Below are 17,286 nucleotides of genomic sequence, written 5' to 3'. Positions count from 1 at the left end.
ACCATTAAGCTCAAACGTTACATGGATGATGGAATGACATATTATACCCAAGATTATAAAAGCATTAAAAATATATTAATTAAATTAATTTTGGATTCTTTTCTCCTTTTGGAGAAAATAAATTATTGATGCAGCAAAAAAATAAACAAATTATTGATTCAGGTTTTGTAGGAGAAATGCAAGTGGTGCCAAGGATGTTATTTAGAGTAATGATTCTTTGAGTCCTTCCAAATATGACGTAACTTTTAAAAGGCAAGGCATAATGAAATTAGATATTTTCATCTTAATTTTCCCCCCGAATGCAACTACTTGTGGTGGGGTATCGGCCAAATCGGTAATGGTAGGGTATTTTGTCTATCGTTTTGACAAAGTCAGTGAAGTCGGTGAAATTACCAACTTCATTATGAAGCTACCGTCACTTTTGAGCCTTTTAATGAATTTTAGGGAAGCTCCAAATTGACTAATCTTTTTAGGGTGATAACGCAGATGTGGCTAACGTTTTTCCTTGGATCGTGTCGTTACAACTCAGGTTCCAAAAATTAAACACTATCTAAAGGAAGAAATATATCACCCAAGGATCACAACAATTACATTATTTAAACATTATTTAATCATACACATAAGCAGTGAGTCTCTTCTCAATTGTCTAAATCTCTTTAAAGAAATGACGTTGGATCCTAAACGTCTTCAGCATCACTCAACACGCTGGGGCGGGTATCGATATAGAATTCAGTAGAAAAGTCAATTTCATCAACAATCCTCCCTCTGTTTTATGGACATGTACAGCATATACAACATGTCAACACAATTGTCGGCTAGATGCCAAAAAGAAAGAAAGAGATGATACCTTTCAAGAAAAATTAAGGAAAGAGAAGAAGAATGGGAGGAAAACTATACCTTTCAAGAACAAACTTCCCTTCTTTATACTTCTGGCTCCTCTCATGTGCAGCTTCCTGAGTGCAAAAAACACAATATCATGTTAGCAAAAGTTGGCAACCTCTCACTCATCTCGGGTAATTTACGGAAGAGTCATGATATTTAATAGATTGTTATGCGACTGACATACAATCGGAATGTTGTGACAGTAAAATCACATTTTGGGTCAGTAAGGGCTCGTAAAAAAGAAAAATCAATAGCTAATTTTCACTATTACGTCATCCTAATCGTATGACACTCATATAGTAGACTACTAAATAACATTTCCTTTTACAGATATTAAAGCAAGAGAGAGAGAGAGAGAGAGAATACATATTTCCAGCCAACAATCTGTCCACAACAGCAACAAAAAATATCTGCGACAGTATGCAATCCAGAAAGCATCATCCTCTCCTCTAATGCTCCAACTATGAGGTTCACCCTGGATCAATAACTCGAGACAATTAAGTAAACTGAAGTATCAACCTAAACTTGGAATGTTTCTTTGTTTTATAATGTTCTCTAGAAAAAAGAATAGAAATGTGGTAAAAAAAGTTCTAACATCATAGATCGTGTGCTAAATGAATGTATTATCTTTTGATCATATTTTCCTCTTCTAAAATAATAAAATCCGATGCACGTAATTGTACAAAGACAACCTCTCCATTAAACAATATTTTATCAAGTTAAAAGAAAAAATGGTTTCCCTCGTACTAAAAATTGGTCCAATTAAGTACAACCTTAATGCGAGAAATCATTTTTCGATACACAAAGATCAGAGCAGTAATTTAGTGGAAGCCACATCCTTATAGTGAGGAGCCATTCTCCTATTTCACCATGCTGTGCCCATTGTGGAGTCATTACAAATCTGGTTTCATTTTAATTTTGGCATTGCAGGTGTTTGTCAAGAGTATCATAATTATCTGGCTTGTAAGGGGCCTTGAAACTCCTGTTGTTTCGATTGAACCAAGGGAGAGATGTGGGGAGTAACAGAAACAATATTTAATGTTTTAACCTTTCTATCTAAAAACAGAAACTATAAATGTTTATTTTCCAAAAGAAATGAAAAGGTATCCATCATGTCATGTTTTACAAATAAAATATCATTTTCCTTAGTAAGTTATACATGTACAAAATGGTTATTGAAGCCCTAATATTTTACAAATAAAATAGTATTCACATCATTACGTTTACGAATACATACATAACACTTTTCTTGATCCATTATGTCTAACAAATGAATTCAAAAAGAATGGAGCCCAGAAAAAAGAAAAAATTGATAGCTGAGAATAAGCAGAGGCTGGCTAATGCATGCTAACCCAGAGCATAAGAGCATCGATATGGAGCCACTTCCCACAAACTAAAAACCAAGAATACAAAGTACTGATCAAACATAAGAAGAACAGGTTTCTACTTTCAAGGCCCAGTCATCGATCCCACAGACTGACTGTAATAAGAGAACAGCCTGTTGTATCAGTTAGATACTAATTGGTTTCAATAAGTGCCGACAATCTTTGTTGAAATGATGACACATATGGAAGGCGAATGTCAAAACTTGATTTTCGAAGTTACTATGTACTATATCATTTAAAGGAGCTAAATTCTATAAAGGAGGAGGAGAATGAATCACGTGAGGAAGATCAACTGAAAATGGATATGTTAAAAAAGAGGGGAAGTGGCAAAACACCAATTAAAAAAAAAAAAAAAAAAAAGTGGAATTGTTACACTTATTACATACCTGCGTTGAACTGCAAAAAGCATATGGATTAAAACAGCTAGTTGACGAGTCCGATCCCTATCAAGCTTCACTTCCATATTTTCATGTGATAGGGTCATTCAGGTTATCCAATGAACTATATTTATCTTGAAACAATTATTGACACATACAAGTAATATCTGAGGTCCAGATCAGATTCAAATGTAAGGTAGAATAATTTGACTAAAACCTGTGAGTCTGAAAATTAACAAAGTTGTTTAGTTCTGTTCAATCATCAAAGAGTCGTAAACATCTTGGGATTCCTACAATGCAGCGATCACTGTCATAAAAATAACATATTATTTTTCCCAGTAAGAGAAGCATTCAGACTTAGAGAGAGAGAGAGAGAGAGAGAGAGAGAGAGAGACGTATCTCAAACAACCTTTCGTATTTAAAAGAGGTATGATTTCAATCCCCATGATGATAATGATAAAAATTAGCAACCCCGCAGGTAGGAGAAATAAATTCAAAGAACCCAAGTGTTATTAAAAAGATAAGCTTCCCACTGAATGATAACAGAAACAATTTTTTATTGCTAACTATCTTAGAAATCACTGACAGCCAGAATAACATGCTAGTTTCTTCAGGTGGATAAATGATGAATTCATATATTGAATAGAAAAGCAGAAAGCCTAAAAATAAATCATTGGAAATCATATTTCGGTAATCAGTAATCCTTGAAAGATGATGGAACTCACGCATTATTGAAGAGGTATGCTTTTCCCCTGCGGCAATGAAAACCCTGACCAAATCACAAGGGAAAAATGAGACTAAAAAGAGTTTAACATCCTGCAAAGCATTTTGGAACAGATAATGCATGTGTGACATTGAACCAAGAAGAATCAATAATTTAGAAAAAAACCGATGCAACTGAAACGGATGAAGTGGATTATAAGTTGTTCCCCTAAAAGACTCAATTGATATTTCCTCTTTTCAACAAGTAATGATTCGATCAAATAGGATAACACAAAGGAATGCAGCCTCAGAACACGCAAAGTATAGGAGAGAAAACAATCCCCAGAAAAGGAGAAATCAAAACTTAAATAACAAGCCATCCAGAAAAACATGAGCAAGCCTGACTGCCAAAGTTTTTTAAACAGCACTTTAGCTCCATGTTATAATAAGTTATAAACAATGAAAGCAACTCAACATTATATCATTCCTGTAGGCGATAAATATACTCAAAAATTGTCTATCAAGCACTAAGCATAATCCATTTATAACAAGAAATTTGTCCATTTGTTATGTATACTGCTCCAAAGAGCCCTAGGAACTAATTTGCTATCTGATCAATGTATTATTCAATCCATATTCAGTGTAACATTGATAAGGTGAATTGGCACATATCCTTAATATACTAAGCCCCCTTGAGAATGATATATAATATTCATATGATAAGAAAGTGACTTCTTAAATTAGCCAGATAAAAGCAAGCCTCCAAACAATATAAACCTGACAATTTCATTTTCGAATCACAAGTACGAATCATTTTCTCATGTTAAATTGCTGATTACGAACACAAAGTATCTATTCCCCACTATCGTAATCGAAATACCCATACTATATTGAGGACCCATGATAGAAAACACAGTGATTTTTCACATACTTCCATCAACATAGCTTGAAGAACAATAGCATAAACTTGATAATATATCAACATATGACTACATACCACACAAGTCCAGGATCAATTTAGAAGCAACAGAAACTACTCTCATGTCTTATGATTATTAATTGCCAGAAATTAGCAACAAAAACAAAAAACAAAAAAGTTCTTTGTTAAAAAATGTGAAAAAAAAGAGGAAGAAGGGAATAAAAGTACCCGAGAGACAAGATCGTCAGCGAGAGCCAAGTGGGTCTTGCAGAATTTGCATCTGTATGACCTTCCTTCCAACTCCACCACAAATAGCCTACCCATTTCTCCCTCCGCCTCCTCCTCCTCCTTACCTGTTACCCACCTCCACAAGTGGCAAATCCAGTAAATTTTTTAGAGAGAGAGAAAGAGAGAGATAAAGAGAATGGATTAGCTCCAGCCTACAGAGAACAGTGCACTGCCACATATGCCTTCGCTTGGTAAGCCAGTTTCCCAGCGCCAAACGTGTACAATGGATGTCTGCCCCTCACCTCACGTGCTGTGTGTGTTTTAAAATTTTGCAAAGTGGACACCAAATTTTTTTATGTTAAAAAACTCCTAAGCCAAGCTAAGTGTACATATTTCATTCAAGTTGGAACTGTAAAATGAAAAGATATGGTAACTTTGGCTTTGTTTGTTGGAATTATTTGTGGGTTCGGTTTGTTTATCCAATTATTGATGATATACTTGCAATACAAATAATGTTGGTGCACATGATTGTTCACCATGGTGGATTTGTTCAACATAATCCATTTGCTTATATTGGGGGTCAAAAGGATGAGATTAGAGACTATGATGTGAACTTTCTTTTAGTGTGGAAGATTAAGGATATGGTTGGAGATCTAGGATATCTAAATGAGTTAGCATAATGGTATAAGCTTGATGAGGGTAATTTGGAGGAAGTGGTGAAACCATTAAGAGGTGATACTCCGAATGGTGAAACCATTAATAGGTAATGCAGATAAGATATGGTGGACTTAGTAGCCACGAGAGAATAGGCAGGATGTTCATATCTATGTTGAACATAGGGTTGATAAACCAATAGTAATTGGTCAAGACACTAATGGACCAAGTGATAATGTTGTGAGGGCTAGGGATGAGAAACCACGATTGACAAAAGATCATTTAGTGTCTGTTTTTTTTTTTTTTTTTTTTTTTCAAAGCGGGAGGGGAAAAGGGAAATTTTTATGGTATGTTTGAGTGTGCGTTTGAGAGGCATTTTAACACCCAACAAGTCTGTTTGAATAAAAAAGTATCTGTTTGGTTAAAAAAAAAAAAAAAATTGAAAGCACTTTTAAGGGTCCAAAAAGCCTCAAAATGCACTTTTGACAAAAACTTAAAAATGAAGTTTTTGTTAAAAAAACGTTTTTTTGACTTCAAAGCTCTATTTCTCAAACACAATCCAAAACATGCTATTAGTGGATCTAAAAAAAATCACCTAGGGTTGGTAAATGCAGCGACCTAGATTTTAAAACTCTTATTTAAATAATATTAAATAGATAAAAGAATAATAAATAAATTAGACAATGATATTGAATAACTATTTAGTGTTAAAGGTATATTACATTGATTTTTTACATTTTTTTGTATATCACTTTAATTCTACAATTAAGCTTCACAAATATGTTTATGGGCATAATTAAACCTAATTTAGTAAATAAATTATTTATATTGGTGTTTAGTGAAGTCGAAAATTAATTTGAAGCTTTTCAGTTTTTGGCCTAAAAAGCAGTATCTTAATATTGTCTGATGAAATTAAAACTGCTAAGGAAAGATACCAAAACTAGCCACATTTGTTCTGCACACGTAGCAGCTATGAAAGCTTAAAGCCATCTAGTATTGATGATTATGAAAATAATCATTTAATAAGGCAAGCGGGTATGGAAGTAGGTAAGGTCTAAATTGAATCGAAAACTTTGTACAGGCTAAAAATAGAGTCAAATGAACTCGGATGAAGTTGAACCAACTCAAAATTTCATGTCGATCGGAGTATGGTTGGACATCGAAAAATTGATTGGGATATATTGCCCATAATTTGGACGAAAATGCTAATTGGAATAGATCATGAAAGATGGACTAGGTTAACTCCTTTGGTTAAATATTAAAAAACGCTTAACAGATAATTATCATAGTTTTATGCGGAATTAAGGGATATTTAAATCTAAGCAAACAATCACCAAAAATAAGAACAATCACATTTTGGTGACGAAGAGGAAACCTTTTAGAAAACAATCTAAAAGTAAAACCTCTCCGGGACAGTCAAACTCAGGAAATCACTATCAAAAGTTGTTCAGAAATTACAGACACTAGGAACACTTACAAACCGATGCAAGACCTTGACTTTGTAAGATCGACAAGCCTCTAACTCGTCTCCTCGCTCACAATCTTCTTCAACGTGATTCTCCTTTACCGGATCCTTCCAATAGACTTCTCAATGAAGCGCACAATCAAACTAACAAAATCCTCTACGAGAAACAATTAGGCTCTCAACAAATATTCTCTCTCAGTATAGCCTCTCACGCCTCTAATTTCATACATCTCTCTCTTAAATTAGATGTATATATATCGCACACCAAAACGCTAGACAGCAACACACTTAAAATCACGTCTTAGGGCGTAACACTTACGGGGTGTCCGGACAGGTTAGTGGGTTGTTCGGACAGGGCCTTGCATATGACAGAAACTGAGTTTCTGGAACTTCTGTCCAGACAGGGGGAGGGCCTGTCCGGATAGGGCATGCAGTGGGTGAAACCTGCATTCTGGAAATGTTGTCCAACCTTTATTAACAGCTCCGATCGATGAGCGATTGTGGTCCGAATGAGCTGAAACTTTGTAAGGATGTTCATGACACGTGAATCCTCATTGTGAATGGTGGAAATTGGATTCTGAGCGTTATATATCAGTGTTTGAGCCCATAGGTAGTAGCCTTTGCATTTTGGAAGAGAATTAAGCCAATAAAAATACTAACAAATACATCTTAGCCCTTGGATCAAAAGTGTTAGAATGAATCACATCCATTCATTCTCTTATAAATAGAAGCCTAAGTTAATTCATTTTCACTTGAGCTCTTCATTTACAATCTTAGAACAAATGAAATTGCTTGCTCCTCCTTTCATTTTATTTCTTAGTTCTAAGTCAATACTATATGGCCTAGAGCTTACTTCTAGTGATCAAGTATTCTTGCTTTTCCAAACTAGCTACCTAGAAAAGATTTGGTAGAGTTTTAATTCTAAGGATTATCATGTATGTGTTTCTTGTATAAATATTATGAGTTATTGTTTGTATCATTTGTTCTCATCTAATTGTTTATGACCCAATAAGCTTATGATATAAAATAAATTAATGGATACAAGTGAATTAATAATAATGAGTTAGTGGCCAAAATCGATTAATAGACTTATGATACTATCTATATTTATTACATATAGTATTTACTTTACAGCTTTTACAATCAGTCATTTCTTTTATTGTCATTTAAATTGTAGTTCATATTTTTGGTGGTACGGACCATTGGTCTCATCCCCAAAACATGAATCATGCTTATTATATATATATATATATATATATATATATATATATATATATATACTGGTTTGTATCTAGTGGTATTGGCCATTAGCCTCGTCACCAAATACGAATTCGGGCATAAAACTATTTATAAGTGACCATCTCAGATTAATATAATAAAATGAGTAAGGAAAGATACCAAAGCTAGCCACCACATATAGAAGTTATGAAAGCTTAAAGACATCTAGTATTGATGATTATGAAAATAATCATTTAATAAAGCAAGTGGGAACGCAAGTGGGTAAGGTCTAAATTGAATTGAAAACTATGTACAGGCCAAAAACAGAGAAATGAACTCGGATGAAGTCGAACCAAAAATATAAAATGTTTGTCTCGGAGTCCTCTATCTACTCTCAAAATTTCATGTCAATCGGAGTACGTTTGGATATTGAAAAATGGATTGGGATATACTGCCCTTAATTTGGACGAAAATGCTAATTGGAATAGATGATGAAAGATGGACTAGGTTCATTCATTTGGTTAAATACATCTCAACCCTTGGATCAAAAGTGTATGAATGAATTCTAGCCATTCATTCTCTTATAAATAGAAGCTTAAGCTAATTCATTTTCACTTGAGCTCTTCATTTACAATCTTAGAATAAGTGAAATTGCTTGCTCCTCCTTTCATTTTATTTCTTAATTCAAATATCAGGGTGTTACAAAATGAAATAAAATAAACCCTAATATTTGAACTAAGAAATAAAATGAAAGGATAAGCAAACAATTTCACTTGTTCTAAGATTGTAAATGAAGAGCTCAAGTGAAAATGAATTAGCTTAAGCTTCTATTTATAAGAGAATGAATGGCTAGGATTCATTCATGCACTTTTGATCCAAGGGTTGAGATGTATTTAACCAAATGAATGAACCTAGTCCATCTTTCATCATCTATTCCAATTAGCATTTTCGTCCAAATTAAAGGCAGTATATCCCAATCCATTTTTCAATATCCAAACGTACTCCGATTGACATGAAATTTTGAGAGTAGATAGAGGACTCCGAGACAAACATTTTATATTTTTGGTTTGACTTCATCCAAGTTCGTTTGACTCTGTTTTTGGCTTGTACAAAGTTTTCAATTCAATTTAGACCTTACCCACTTGCATTCCCACTTGCTTTATTAAATGATTATTTTCATAATCATCAATACTAGATGTCTTTAAGCTTTCATAACTTCTATATGTGGTGGCTAGCTTTGGTATCTTTCCTTACTCATTTTATTATATTAATCTGAGATGGTCACTTATAAATAGTTTTATGCCTGAATTCGTATTTGGTGACGAGGCTAATGGCCAGTACCACTAGATACAAACCAGTATATATATATAATAAGCATGATTCATGTTTTGGGGATGAGACCAATGGTTTGTATCTAGTGGTACTGTCCATTAGCCTCGTCACCAAATATGAGTTCAGGCATAAAACTATTTATAAGTGACAATCTCAAATTAATATAATAAAATGACTAAGTAAAGATACCAAAGCTAGCCACCTTTGTTATGCACACATAGCAGCTATGAAAGCTTAAAGCCATCTAGTATTGATGATTATGAAAACAATCATTTAATAAGGCAAGTGGGAATGCAAGTGGGTAAGGTCTAAATTGAATCGAAAACTTTGTACATGCCAAAAACAGAGTCAAATGAACTCAGATGAAATCGAACCAAAAATATAAAATGTTTGACTCGGAGTCCTCTATCTACTCTCAAAATTTCATATCAATTGGAGTACATTTGGACATCGAAACATGGATTGGATATACAACCTTTAATTTGGACGAAAATGCTAATTGGAATAGATCATGAAAGATGGACTAGGTTCATTCCTTTGATTAAATACATTTCAACCTTTGGATCAAAAGTGGTAGAATGAATCCTAGCCATTCATTCTCTTATAAATAGAAAGCTAAGCTAATTCATTTTTACTTGAGCTCTTCATTTACAATCTTAGAACAAGTGAAATTGCTTGCTCCTCTTTTCATTTTATTTCTTAGTTTAAATATCAGGGTGTTACAAAATGAAATAAAATAAACCTTGATATTTGAACTAAGAAATAAAATGAAAGGATGAGCAAACAATTTCACTTGTTCTAAGATGGTAAATGAAGAGCTCAATTGAAAATGAATTAGCTTAGGCTTTTAGCTTAGGTTTCTATTTATAAGAGAATGAATGGCTAGGATTCATTCATACACTTTTGATCCAAGGGTTGAGATGTATTTAACCAAATGAATGAACCTAGTCAATCTTTCATGATCTATTCCAATTAGCATTTTCGTCCAAATTAAGGGCAGTATATCCTAATCCATTTTTCGATATCCAAACGTACTCCGATTGATATGAAATTTTGAAAGTAGATAGAGAACTCCGAGACAAACATTTTATATTTTTGGTTCGACTTCATCTGAGTTCGTTTGACTCTGTTTTTGGCTTGTACAAAGTTCTCAATTCAATTTAGACCTTACCCACTTGCTTTATTAAATGATTATTTTCATAATCATCAATACTAGATGTCTTTAAGCTTTCATAGCTTCTACGTGTGGTGGCTAGCTTTGGTATCTTTCCTTACTCATTTCATTATATTAATATGAGATGGTCACTTATAAATAGTTTTATGCCTAAATTTGTATTTGGTGACGAGGCTAATGGCCAGTACCACTAAATACAAACCAGTATATATATATATATATATATATATATAATAGGGTAATGATACAGGTTACGCGGCGTGCATGAACAGTAACGCACGCCACTGACGTGGCATGTGCCATGTCGTAACCTCTTTTTTTTTTAAAAAAAAAAAAAAATCCAAAATCCTGCGTCAAAAACCCCCACCCCCGTCCATTTGATTTCCCCCCAAAATTTTCCCCAAACCATTCTCCCTCCAAACCAACCATTTCTCCCCCCACCGGCACCGTCACCGGCGCCGTCATCTCCTCTCCCCACCGTTACTGCCGCTGACGACCCCAAACCCTTTCTCCCGAGAATCACATTTCATTTCCCCCCCTTTTTCTCCCCAACCCATTTTCTTCCCCCACCGGCACCGTGAGTCTTCTCCTCTCCCCACCGTCACTGCCGCCGATGAGCCCAAAACCACCCCACCGTGCGATGACCAGCTCTACCATGCCTGGGACCCTCACCGACCCGGCCCATTGGCACTGCCGTTAAGGTCAACAGCGCAGACTCCGATATCGCCTTCAATTGCGCCAGGCGACCTCCACCACGCCAAGAAGGTCAAGGCCTCTTGAGACCCTCGGGCTCTTTGAGACTTTTACAAGGTTGAAAAACCAAGGCAAAGTTAGAAAGCCATTTCATTTTGATTTTATTTCCACATCTGTCACTTTCTGCTTTGTCTATTACGTTTAATTTCGTTCTCAAATTTTTCATGGGTTATTTTCTATTTCAAATATAATGGTGAAATATCTGTCCTGGAGTTTTCTATTGCTTAGTTCTTCTTATCCTTTGCCCTTCCAGAAATCTCCTCTTCATCAATGTCTCTCTCAGGTACTCTCTCTTTATCTCTCTCTCACATTAGATTTGACTGATTGGTTAGCTTCTAGTGCTTGTTTTACTTAGTGACTTATGGAGCTTTGTTGGAAAAAGATTTGCTGAAGAAGAAAAGAAGTGGGTTTATCTCAGTGTTTTATTTCCTTTTTACCAACGCGATGATATGTTCGGCTTAGCATCTTGCGGACCCAGTTCATAATTTTCTGTTGTTTGCATTGTGATGGCTGATCAGATGGTTACAAATTGTAAATTTTAATGTATTTTCATTTATTGGGTGCTGGAATTTAGACTACTGGGCATACATTGAATAAGGTACAAATATGAGAAATTATCATTTTGCTAGAATTTTTTTTTTTTTTTTTGTGTTTCTATTTGGACCTTTGTAATTGGTCTCTGGGTTATTTTTTCTGCATAGGATGAGAAGGTCTATAGTAATTTATAATTAATCACTGAGAAGATAACTTTTATGATGTTGGAAAATTTTATTTCAGTACTAAAATCTTGCTTTCTTACTTCTAATTTTTAGTGGTGTTGTAGCTTAAAATCTTCTTGTGGTGTTGAATAAGGCCAATGTAATCAATATATGAATTTGTACCATAGAGTTCTTAAGGCCAGTTAAAACTTCTTAAGAGCTTTTTTGACCGAGGGGTTACTCGAGTAATGAGTGCTTTTATCAAGAGTAGAAGATGATTTAGCCTCTAATTTTGTGTCTCAAAAGTGCATGCTAGGATTTATCAATAAATTTTCTGGCATTTTCTTTTAAGAAGCAAAACTCTACATTTCTTCTATACTGGCTGAGGAGTGCTTGTAATTGGATAGTAAATGATATTATTATATCGATTTTGATGTTGAAATATGTTGTTCATATGATTGCTAAGATTTTATGCTAAGCTTTACTTTGTTAACCTAATTGATGATTGATACTTGATCCATATGTATGTGTGCTAGTGTGAGGGACTTTCCTAACGCAATTGCATTTCTTGATGACAGGCATTGCCTCTTTCCTGATGATGTTAAAAGATCATGTTCTACAATATGGTTGAGAAAAGACAGCAATTATTTCCTTCATGTGACTAAACATAAGATTCTTTTGTTCTTCTGTTTTTATCCCTCTTGATTCACTGTGTATTTGGTAGGTTGTAGGTACCTAGTGATTTGTACATAAAATTGATTATTGGAATGCTCCCAACTCTTGGCCTTATGTAAAATTAATTACTCTATGTGTAAGTTTGTTTCATCTCATTTGATTCTTTTAGCAAGTGTTGTTTGCAAGAATTTATGATGGAATTAAACATTCTCAAAAAATCGTGAAGGATTGGTTGTTTGTTTGACAAAAAATGGTTAAGCTGAAGGAAAATATTGAATTAAAAAACGGATGCAGTATAATCTTATGTCTTGATAGAGAAACATGCAGCCGATTGATGGCTAAATTTGCACATGTTTTGGCCACCTCACAATGCTAATGTGTGCTGAAGGTTGCAAGCATAGCAAGGGCATTGTTGATAACCATATAGCTTTATTCCTTTCTGTTTTGCAAGTGAAAGATATATTTGTTGTCAAAGTTTCAAGCTTGAAAAGCAAGTAGAAAATCACACAAGACTTTTTCGACAACACATCATGACTTCGACAAAACAAAACCAACAAAGTACATTTAATTTCCACGAACTAAAAGATTCTATGCTTCAATAGTATGAAAATATTGAAGGATGTAGCAAAACAGAACAAAGAGAATTTTACAAGCTTGCAACATTAGTTTACAGTTGACCCATAAAAGGAAAAATGTAACCTCTTCCTTTTGGCAAACATGCGAAATACTTGCAAAATAATAAAATAAGCCTATTTAGGGTATCACTTGAATACATTTTAGTAATGAATTTGTACACCAATAATTTACAATAAGCAACCAAGCAACTCATCATAGAAAACGTTGAGAACCTGCGATCCCATGAGTCTGATTACATTAAGGGGTTTTGTGCAACCAGAACATGCAAAGGGATATATTGAATATACAAGAAGTTGAGGCCCATCATGGCTATGCCGAAGACTACAACTGATGCAATACAGCATGAATGGCCTTCAGATGAAGCTACATCAAAATCAAGTAGTCAATAAGAAAAGGACCAATAAGTCAAACATTTAAAAACACATGCATTTTAGCGAAAGCAAATTTGGATATATTTTAGACAGCCATGTGAGAATGAACTAAATGGAAAGGTCGTAGTGGGCTAGTTTTAGTCAACCTGAGTGGTTCTTTCTTAATAGCATGGATTTATAAGAGTCAAGCATAATGTTAAAAATGTTCATGCTAAAAGAGGACTTCCTATTCTAAGTTAATCCCATTGTTCTTATGTGTCACAATTATCCAAACATGCTTTTGACTCTTCCTTCGTAGCACATCTACATATTGGAGATACTTTCTGCAACTGAAAGAAACAATTCACTTCACCTTCCCTAGGTTTAGAAGTGATGGTGGCATAATTGGAACAACAGTAGGTAACTATATGTTTCCTTTGGCTCCATTGAGGCCAGAACTTTGGTCTTGGTGTTGCATCACAATTCAAGAGAAGTTAGCAATGAGATGGTACAAAACAACCACCAGCCCTTCTTTCTAATTTTGTGCCAAAAATTCACCAAATTAAACTTCAAGAGGAGAATTTTATAAAAAAAATTGATGTCTTCTCAAGAGTTTTGTAGAATATCATCATATAAATTATAGACCAATTGCATGCCACCATTTTTTTTTTTTTTTGGATAGGTAATTACATGCCACCATTTACATAGTATTACCTACTAGGTAACGCATCTGAAATGTATAAAAAGATTGGAAGCACAAGTAGCAAGCCATGAAAACAGCATAACTTCAACTCATTTGGTGGCATCTTCAGTAATTTTGATGGTTCCAACTCTCCATTTAGAAGACGCTGGACTAATAATGCATTTTTCTACCAAGAAACAAAAGAAAGTGACTTCTTTTTTCTTTTTCTTTTTTTCTTTTTGAAAAAGGAAGTTAATAAAAGTAGCAAGACAAATGTGACTACTTTTGCAGCAAAATGTACTCATATCTAAAGCTACGTGCTGTTTCCTCAAACCAATTTAATATGCTTTGTTTATTATGGACCCTAAGAGCAACAAACCTTACATATTGAAGGACTCGAGTCCTCAACTATGAACACAAACTATGCCCAAAAAAAGTAAAGGATTCATCTCATCAAGCAAAGGCATAACACTGTCTCTCTTTCATTCAAATGCTTATAGCATTTGCTATTTACATGCTTGCAAATTCTTATAAAGAGAACCATGCCATCATTTTCTATTTACTCTCGCTTAGAATTTGATTGTTCAAAGATAACATACTTCATGCAATAAACTAAATTATCAACATCAAAAGAAGAGCAACTCACATAATGGTGGAACATCTCCACAACCTTCTCAGCTTCTTCTACAGTACTCATAGTGATAAACCCAAACCCTCTACTTTGATATGTTCCCCTCTTGTAATTCACCTATAACAAAATTAGTAAATTAGCAGAATTTCATGACAGAAAATTCCCCATCTTCCAGTTTTACTCTCTCACACACACAAAAACCAACAAAAATGCAAACTTTACCTCATCAATCTCAACAATTCCAACAAGATGATGTCATGTGAATGAATTCTCCAAAAAAAAAAAAAAAAAAGGCTTCTCACAAGCCCAAAGATCTGGAGAGCGCATTGGAAGATGTTCACCCCCAATGTTGCTGCATTCACTTATTTTTGTATTAATGGACACAAAATCAATTAATAGCTTACACAAGTTGAAAAACCATAAGCAACAAGTATGCATAAGAAGCTACGAATCAACAGCAATGAGGGAAAGGTTAAAAAGAGACCAAAAAGAAAGAAAGGAAAAAAAAAAAAAGAGTTGGGGATTTCAAAATTAAGCTCTAGCCTCAATTATAACATGTTGCAGGCCACTTTTGAATCAGCACAAGTTCATTATCCATTTTACATTGATGGTTCATTAAATCCGTACAAATTTCAACTTTGCAAACAAGTTTAAGGAGAGCTTAAGGTCTTAGGTCCATGGCGGGGACACTCTAAAAACAAAACATTTGACAACAACACAACTCCACTAGAATAGACAGCGATATCTTAGAATGGGAACTTGAGAGAGTTTATAGGTGCTCCAAATGAACCAATAGCTATTCATATACTTTTCTAATGACCACCAAATGGCTTTTTGCCTTCTTAATGAGGTGTATAAGAGAATGTGCTTTTTGGAAGGTATTCACATAGAATTGACCCACATAAACAAAACAAAGGTGTTCATATAGAATTAGTATTGGTGGGATCTTTTTTGGCTTTTTTCCTTCATATATTCAGAGGCGTCATAAAAGTTATCATCTGAGTGATGAAGTAGATTTTGCTAGAGACCTTATCATCATACGCAAATAACATTGAGACCAATTACAATGATCAAAAAAAAAAAAAAAAAAACTCAATTTTCTAACAATATTATTCTTCTCAGGTCTGTACCTTATTCAATGTATGCCCAGCAATATAAATTCCAGCACCCAACCAATGAAAATATATTGAAATTTACAATTTTTTAACCATCTAATCAGCCACCACAATGCAAACAACATAAAATCATGAATTGGGCCCGTAAGAAACTAAGCTGATCATGTCATCGCATTGGGCAAAAGGAAATAAAACAATGAGATAAACCCAGCAAATCTATTTCGAACAAAGCTCCATAAATCACTAAGTAAAACAAGCACTAGAAGCTAACCAATTAGTCAAATCTAAAGCGAGAGAGAGAGAGTACCTGAGAGAGACATTGATGAAGAGGAGATTTTTGGAACAGGTGAAAGGATAAGAAGAGCTAAGCACTAGAAAACTCCAGGACATATATTTTATCATTAATTCTCACTCGGTCTTTCTCAGAAACGAAGCTTCCTTTTCACAAAGAAAATACCAACAACCCATTTGAAATAGAGAATAAGCAATGAAAAATTTGAGAGCCCATGAAAAATTTGAGAACGAAATTGAAACGTAATAGACAAAGCAGAAAGTGACAGATGTGGAAATAAAATCAAAATGAAATGGCTCTCTAACTTTGCCTTGGTTTTTCAACCTTGTAAAAGTCTCAAAGAGCAAGAGGCCTTGGCCTTCTTGGCGTGGTGGAGGCCGCCTGGCGCAATTGAAGGCGATATCGGAGTCTGCGCTGTTGACCTTAACGGCAATGCCAATGGGCCGGGTCGGTGAGGGTCCCAGGCGTGGTAGAGCTGGTCATCGCACTGTGGGGTGGTTTTGGGCTCATCGGCGGCAGTGACGGTGGGGAGAGGAGAAGACTCACGGTGCCGGTGGGGGAAGAAAATGGGTTGGGGAGAAAAAGGGGGGGAAATGAAATGTGATTCTCGGGAGAAAGGGTTTGGGGTCGTCAGCGGCAGTAACGGTGGGGAGAGGAGATGACGGCGCCGGCGACGGCGACGGTGCCGGTGGGGGGAGAAATGGTTGGTTTGGAGGGAGAATGGGAGGGAGAATGGTTTGGGGAAAATTTTGGGGGGAAATCAAATGGACGGGGGTGGGGGTTTTTGACGCAGGATTTTAGATTTTTTTTTTAAATAGTGGTTACGACGTAGCACATGCCACGTCAGTGGCGTGCGTTACTGTTCACGTACGCCGCGTAACCTGTATCATTACTCTATATAATAAGCATGATTCATGTTTCAGGGATGAGACCAATAGTCCGTACCCCAAAAATATGAACTAAAATTTAAATGACAATAAAAGAAATATTATATATATATAATAAGCATGATTCATGTTTCGGGGATGAGACCAATGGTCCGTACCACCAAAAATATGAACTAAAATTTAAATGACAATAAAAGAAATGACTGAATGTAAAAGCTGTAAAGTAAATAC

At 35.0% G+C, this 17,286-nt stretch overlaps 1 protein-coding gene and 2 long non-coding RNA genes across 7 annotated transcripts; 1 reads left to right on the top strand and 2 right to left on the bottom strand.

Moving 5' to 3' along the window:
• Positions 1 to 567: 567 nt before the first annotated feature.
• Positions 568 to 4,738, bottom strand: LOC132175064 (Yippee family putative zinc-binding protein). 2 transcript variants are annotated; one of them, XM_059586878.2, is made up of 6 exons: positions 4,494 to 4,541; positions 3,370 to 3,413; positions 2,654 to 2,951; positions 1,249 to 1,357; positions 898 to 953; positions 568 to 765 (listed from the first exon to the last, which is right to left on the bottom strand). In XM_059586878.2, exons 3-6 carry the CDS (start codon positions 2,749 to 2,751, stop codon positions 678 to 680), a joined length of 351 nt encoding a protein of 116 aa, XP_059442861.1. In that variant the 5' UTR covers positions 2,752 to 2,951; positions 3,370 to 3,413; positions 4,494 to 4,541; the 3' UTR covers positions 568 to 677. The 2 variants fall into 2 exon arrangements, with proteins under 2 accessions (XP_059442861.1, XP_059442860.1); XM_059586877.2 differs by lacking the exon at positions 2,654 to 2,951 and having other exon boundaries at positions 4,494 to 4,738.
• A 5,903-nt stretch (positions 4,739 to 10,641) lies between these two features.
• On the top strand, positions 10,642 to 12,617 carry LOC148586709 (uncharacterized). Its single transcript, XR_015911713.1, has 2 exons — positions 10,642 to 11,492; positions 12,366 to 12,617. It is a non-coding gene; the product is annotated as an uncharacterized LOC148586709 (long non-coding RNA).
• A 471-nt stretch (positions 12,618 to 13,088) lies between these two features.
• On the bottom strand, positions 13,089 to 16,937 carry LOC132172066 (uncharacterized). Of its 4 annotated transcripts, none has more exons than XR_009439108.2 (5): positions 16,493 to 16,937; positions 16,184 to 16,314; positions 14,984 to 15,122; positions 14,777 to 14,878; positions 13,089 to 13,461 (listed from the first exon to the last, which is right to left on the bottom strand). It is a non-coding gene; the product is annotated as an uncharacterized LOC132172066 (long non-coding RNA). The 4 variants fall into 4 exon arrangements; XR_015911712.1 differs by having other exon boundaries at positions 16,184 to 16,655; positions 16,720 to 16,937; XR_009439106.2 differs by having other exon boundaries at positions 16,184 to 16,937.
• Positions 16,938 to 17,286: the final 349 nt, after the last annotated feature.

Source organism: Corylus avellana, chromosome 3 (genome assembly GCF_965113065.1).
Source record: "Corylus avellana chromosome 3, dhCorAvel1.hap1.2, whole genome shotgun sequence".
Classification (NCBI taxonomy): domain Eukaryota; kingdom Viridiplantae; phylum Streptophyta; class Magnoliopsida; order Fagales; family Betulaceae; genus Corylus; species Corylus avellana.
This window is presented reverse-complemented; position numbering and strand designations above follow the sequence as displayed.

Bases quoted from the DNA above. Each gene is read 5' to 3' on its own strand.
- LOC132175064 (XM_059586877.2), bottom strand. From the start codon at position 4,589: ATGGGTAGGCTATTTGTGGTGGAGTTGGAAGGAAGGTCATACAGATGC. The intron at 1,358-3,369 runs GTGAGTTCCATC...TTATTGATCCAG, and splicing joins GCATACCTCTTCAATAATGC to GGTGAACCTCATAGTTGGAG. The intron at 954-1,248 runs GTATTCTCTCTC...TTTTGCACTCAG, and splicing joins AGATTGTTGGCTGGAAATAT to GAAGCTGCACATGAGAGGAG.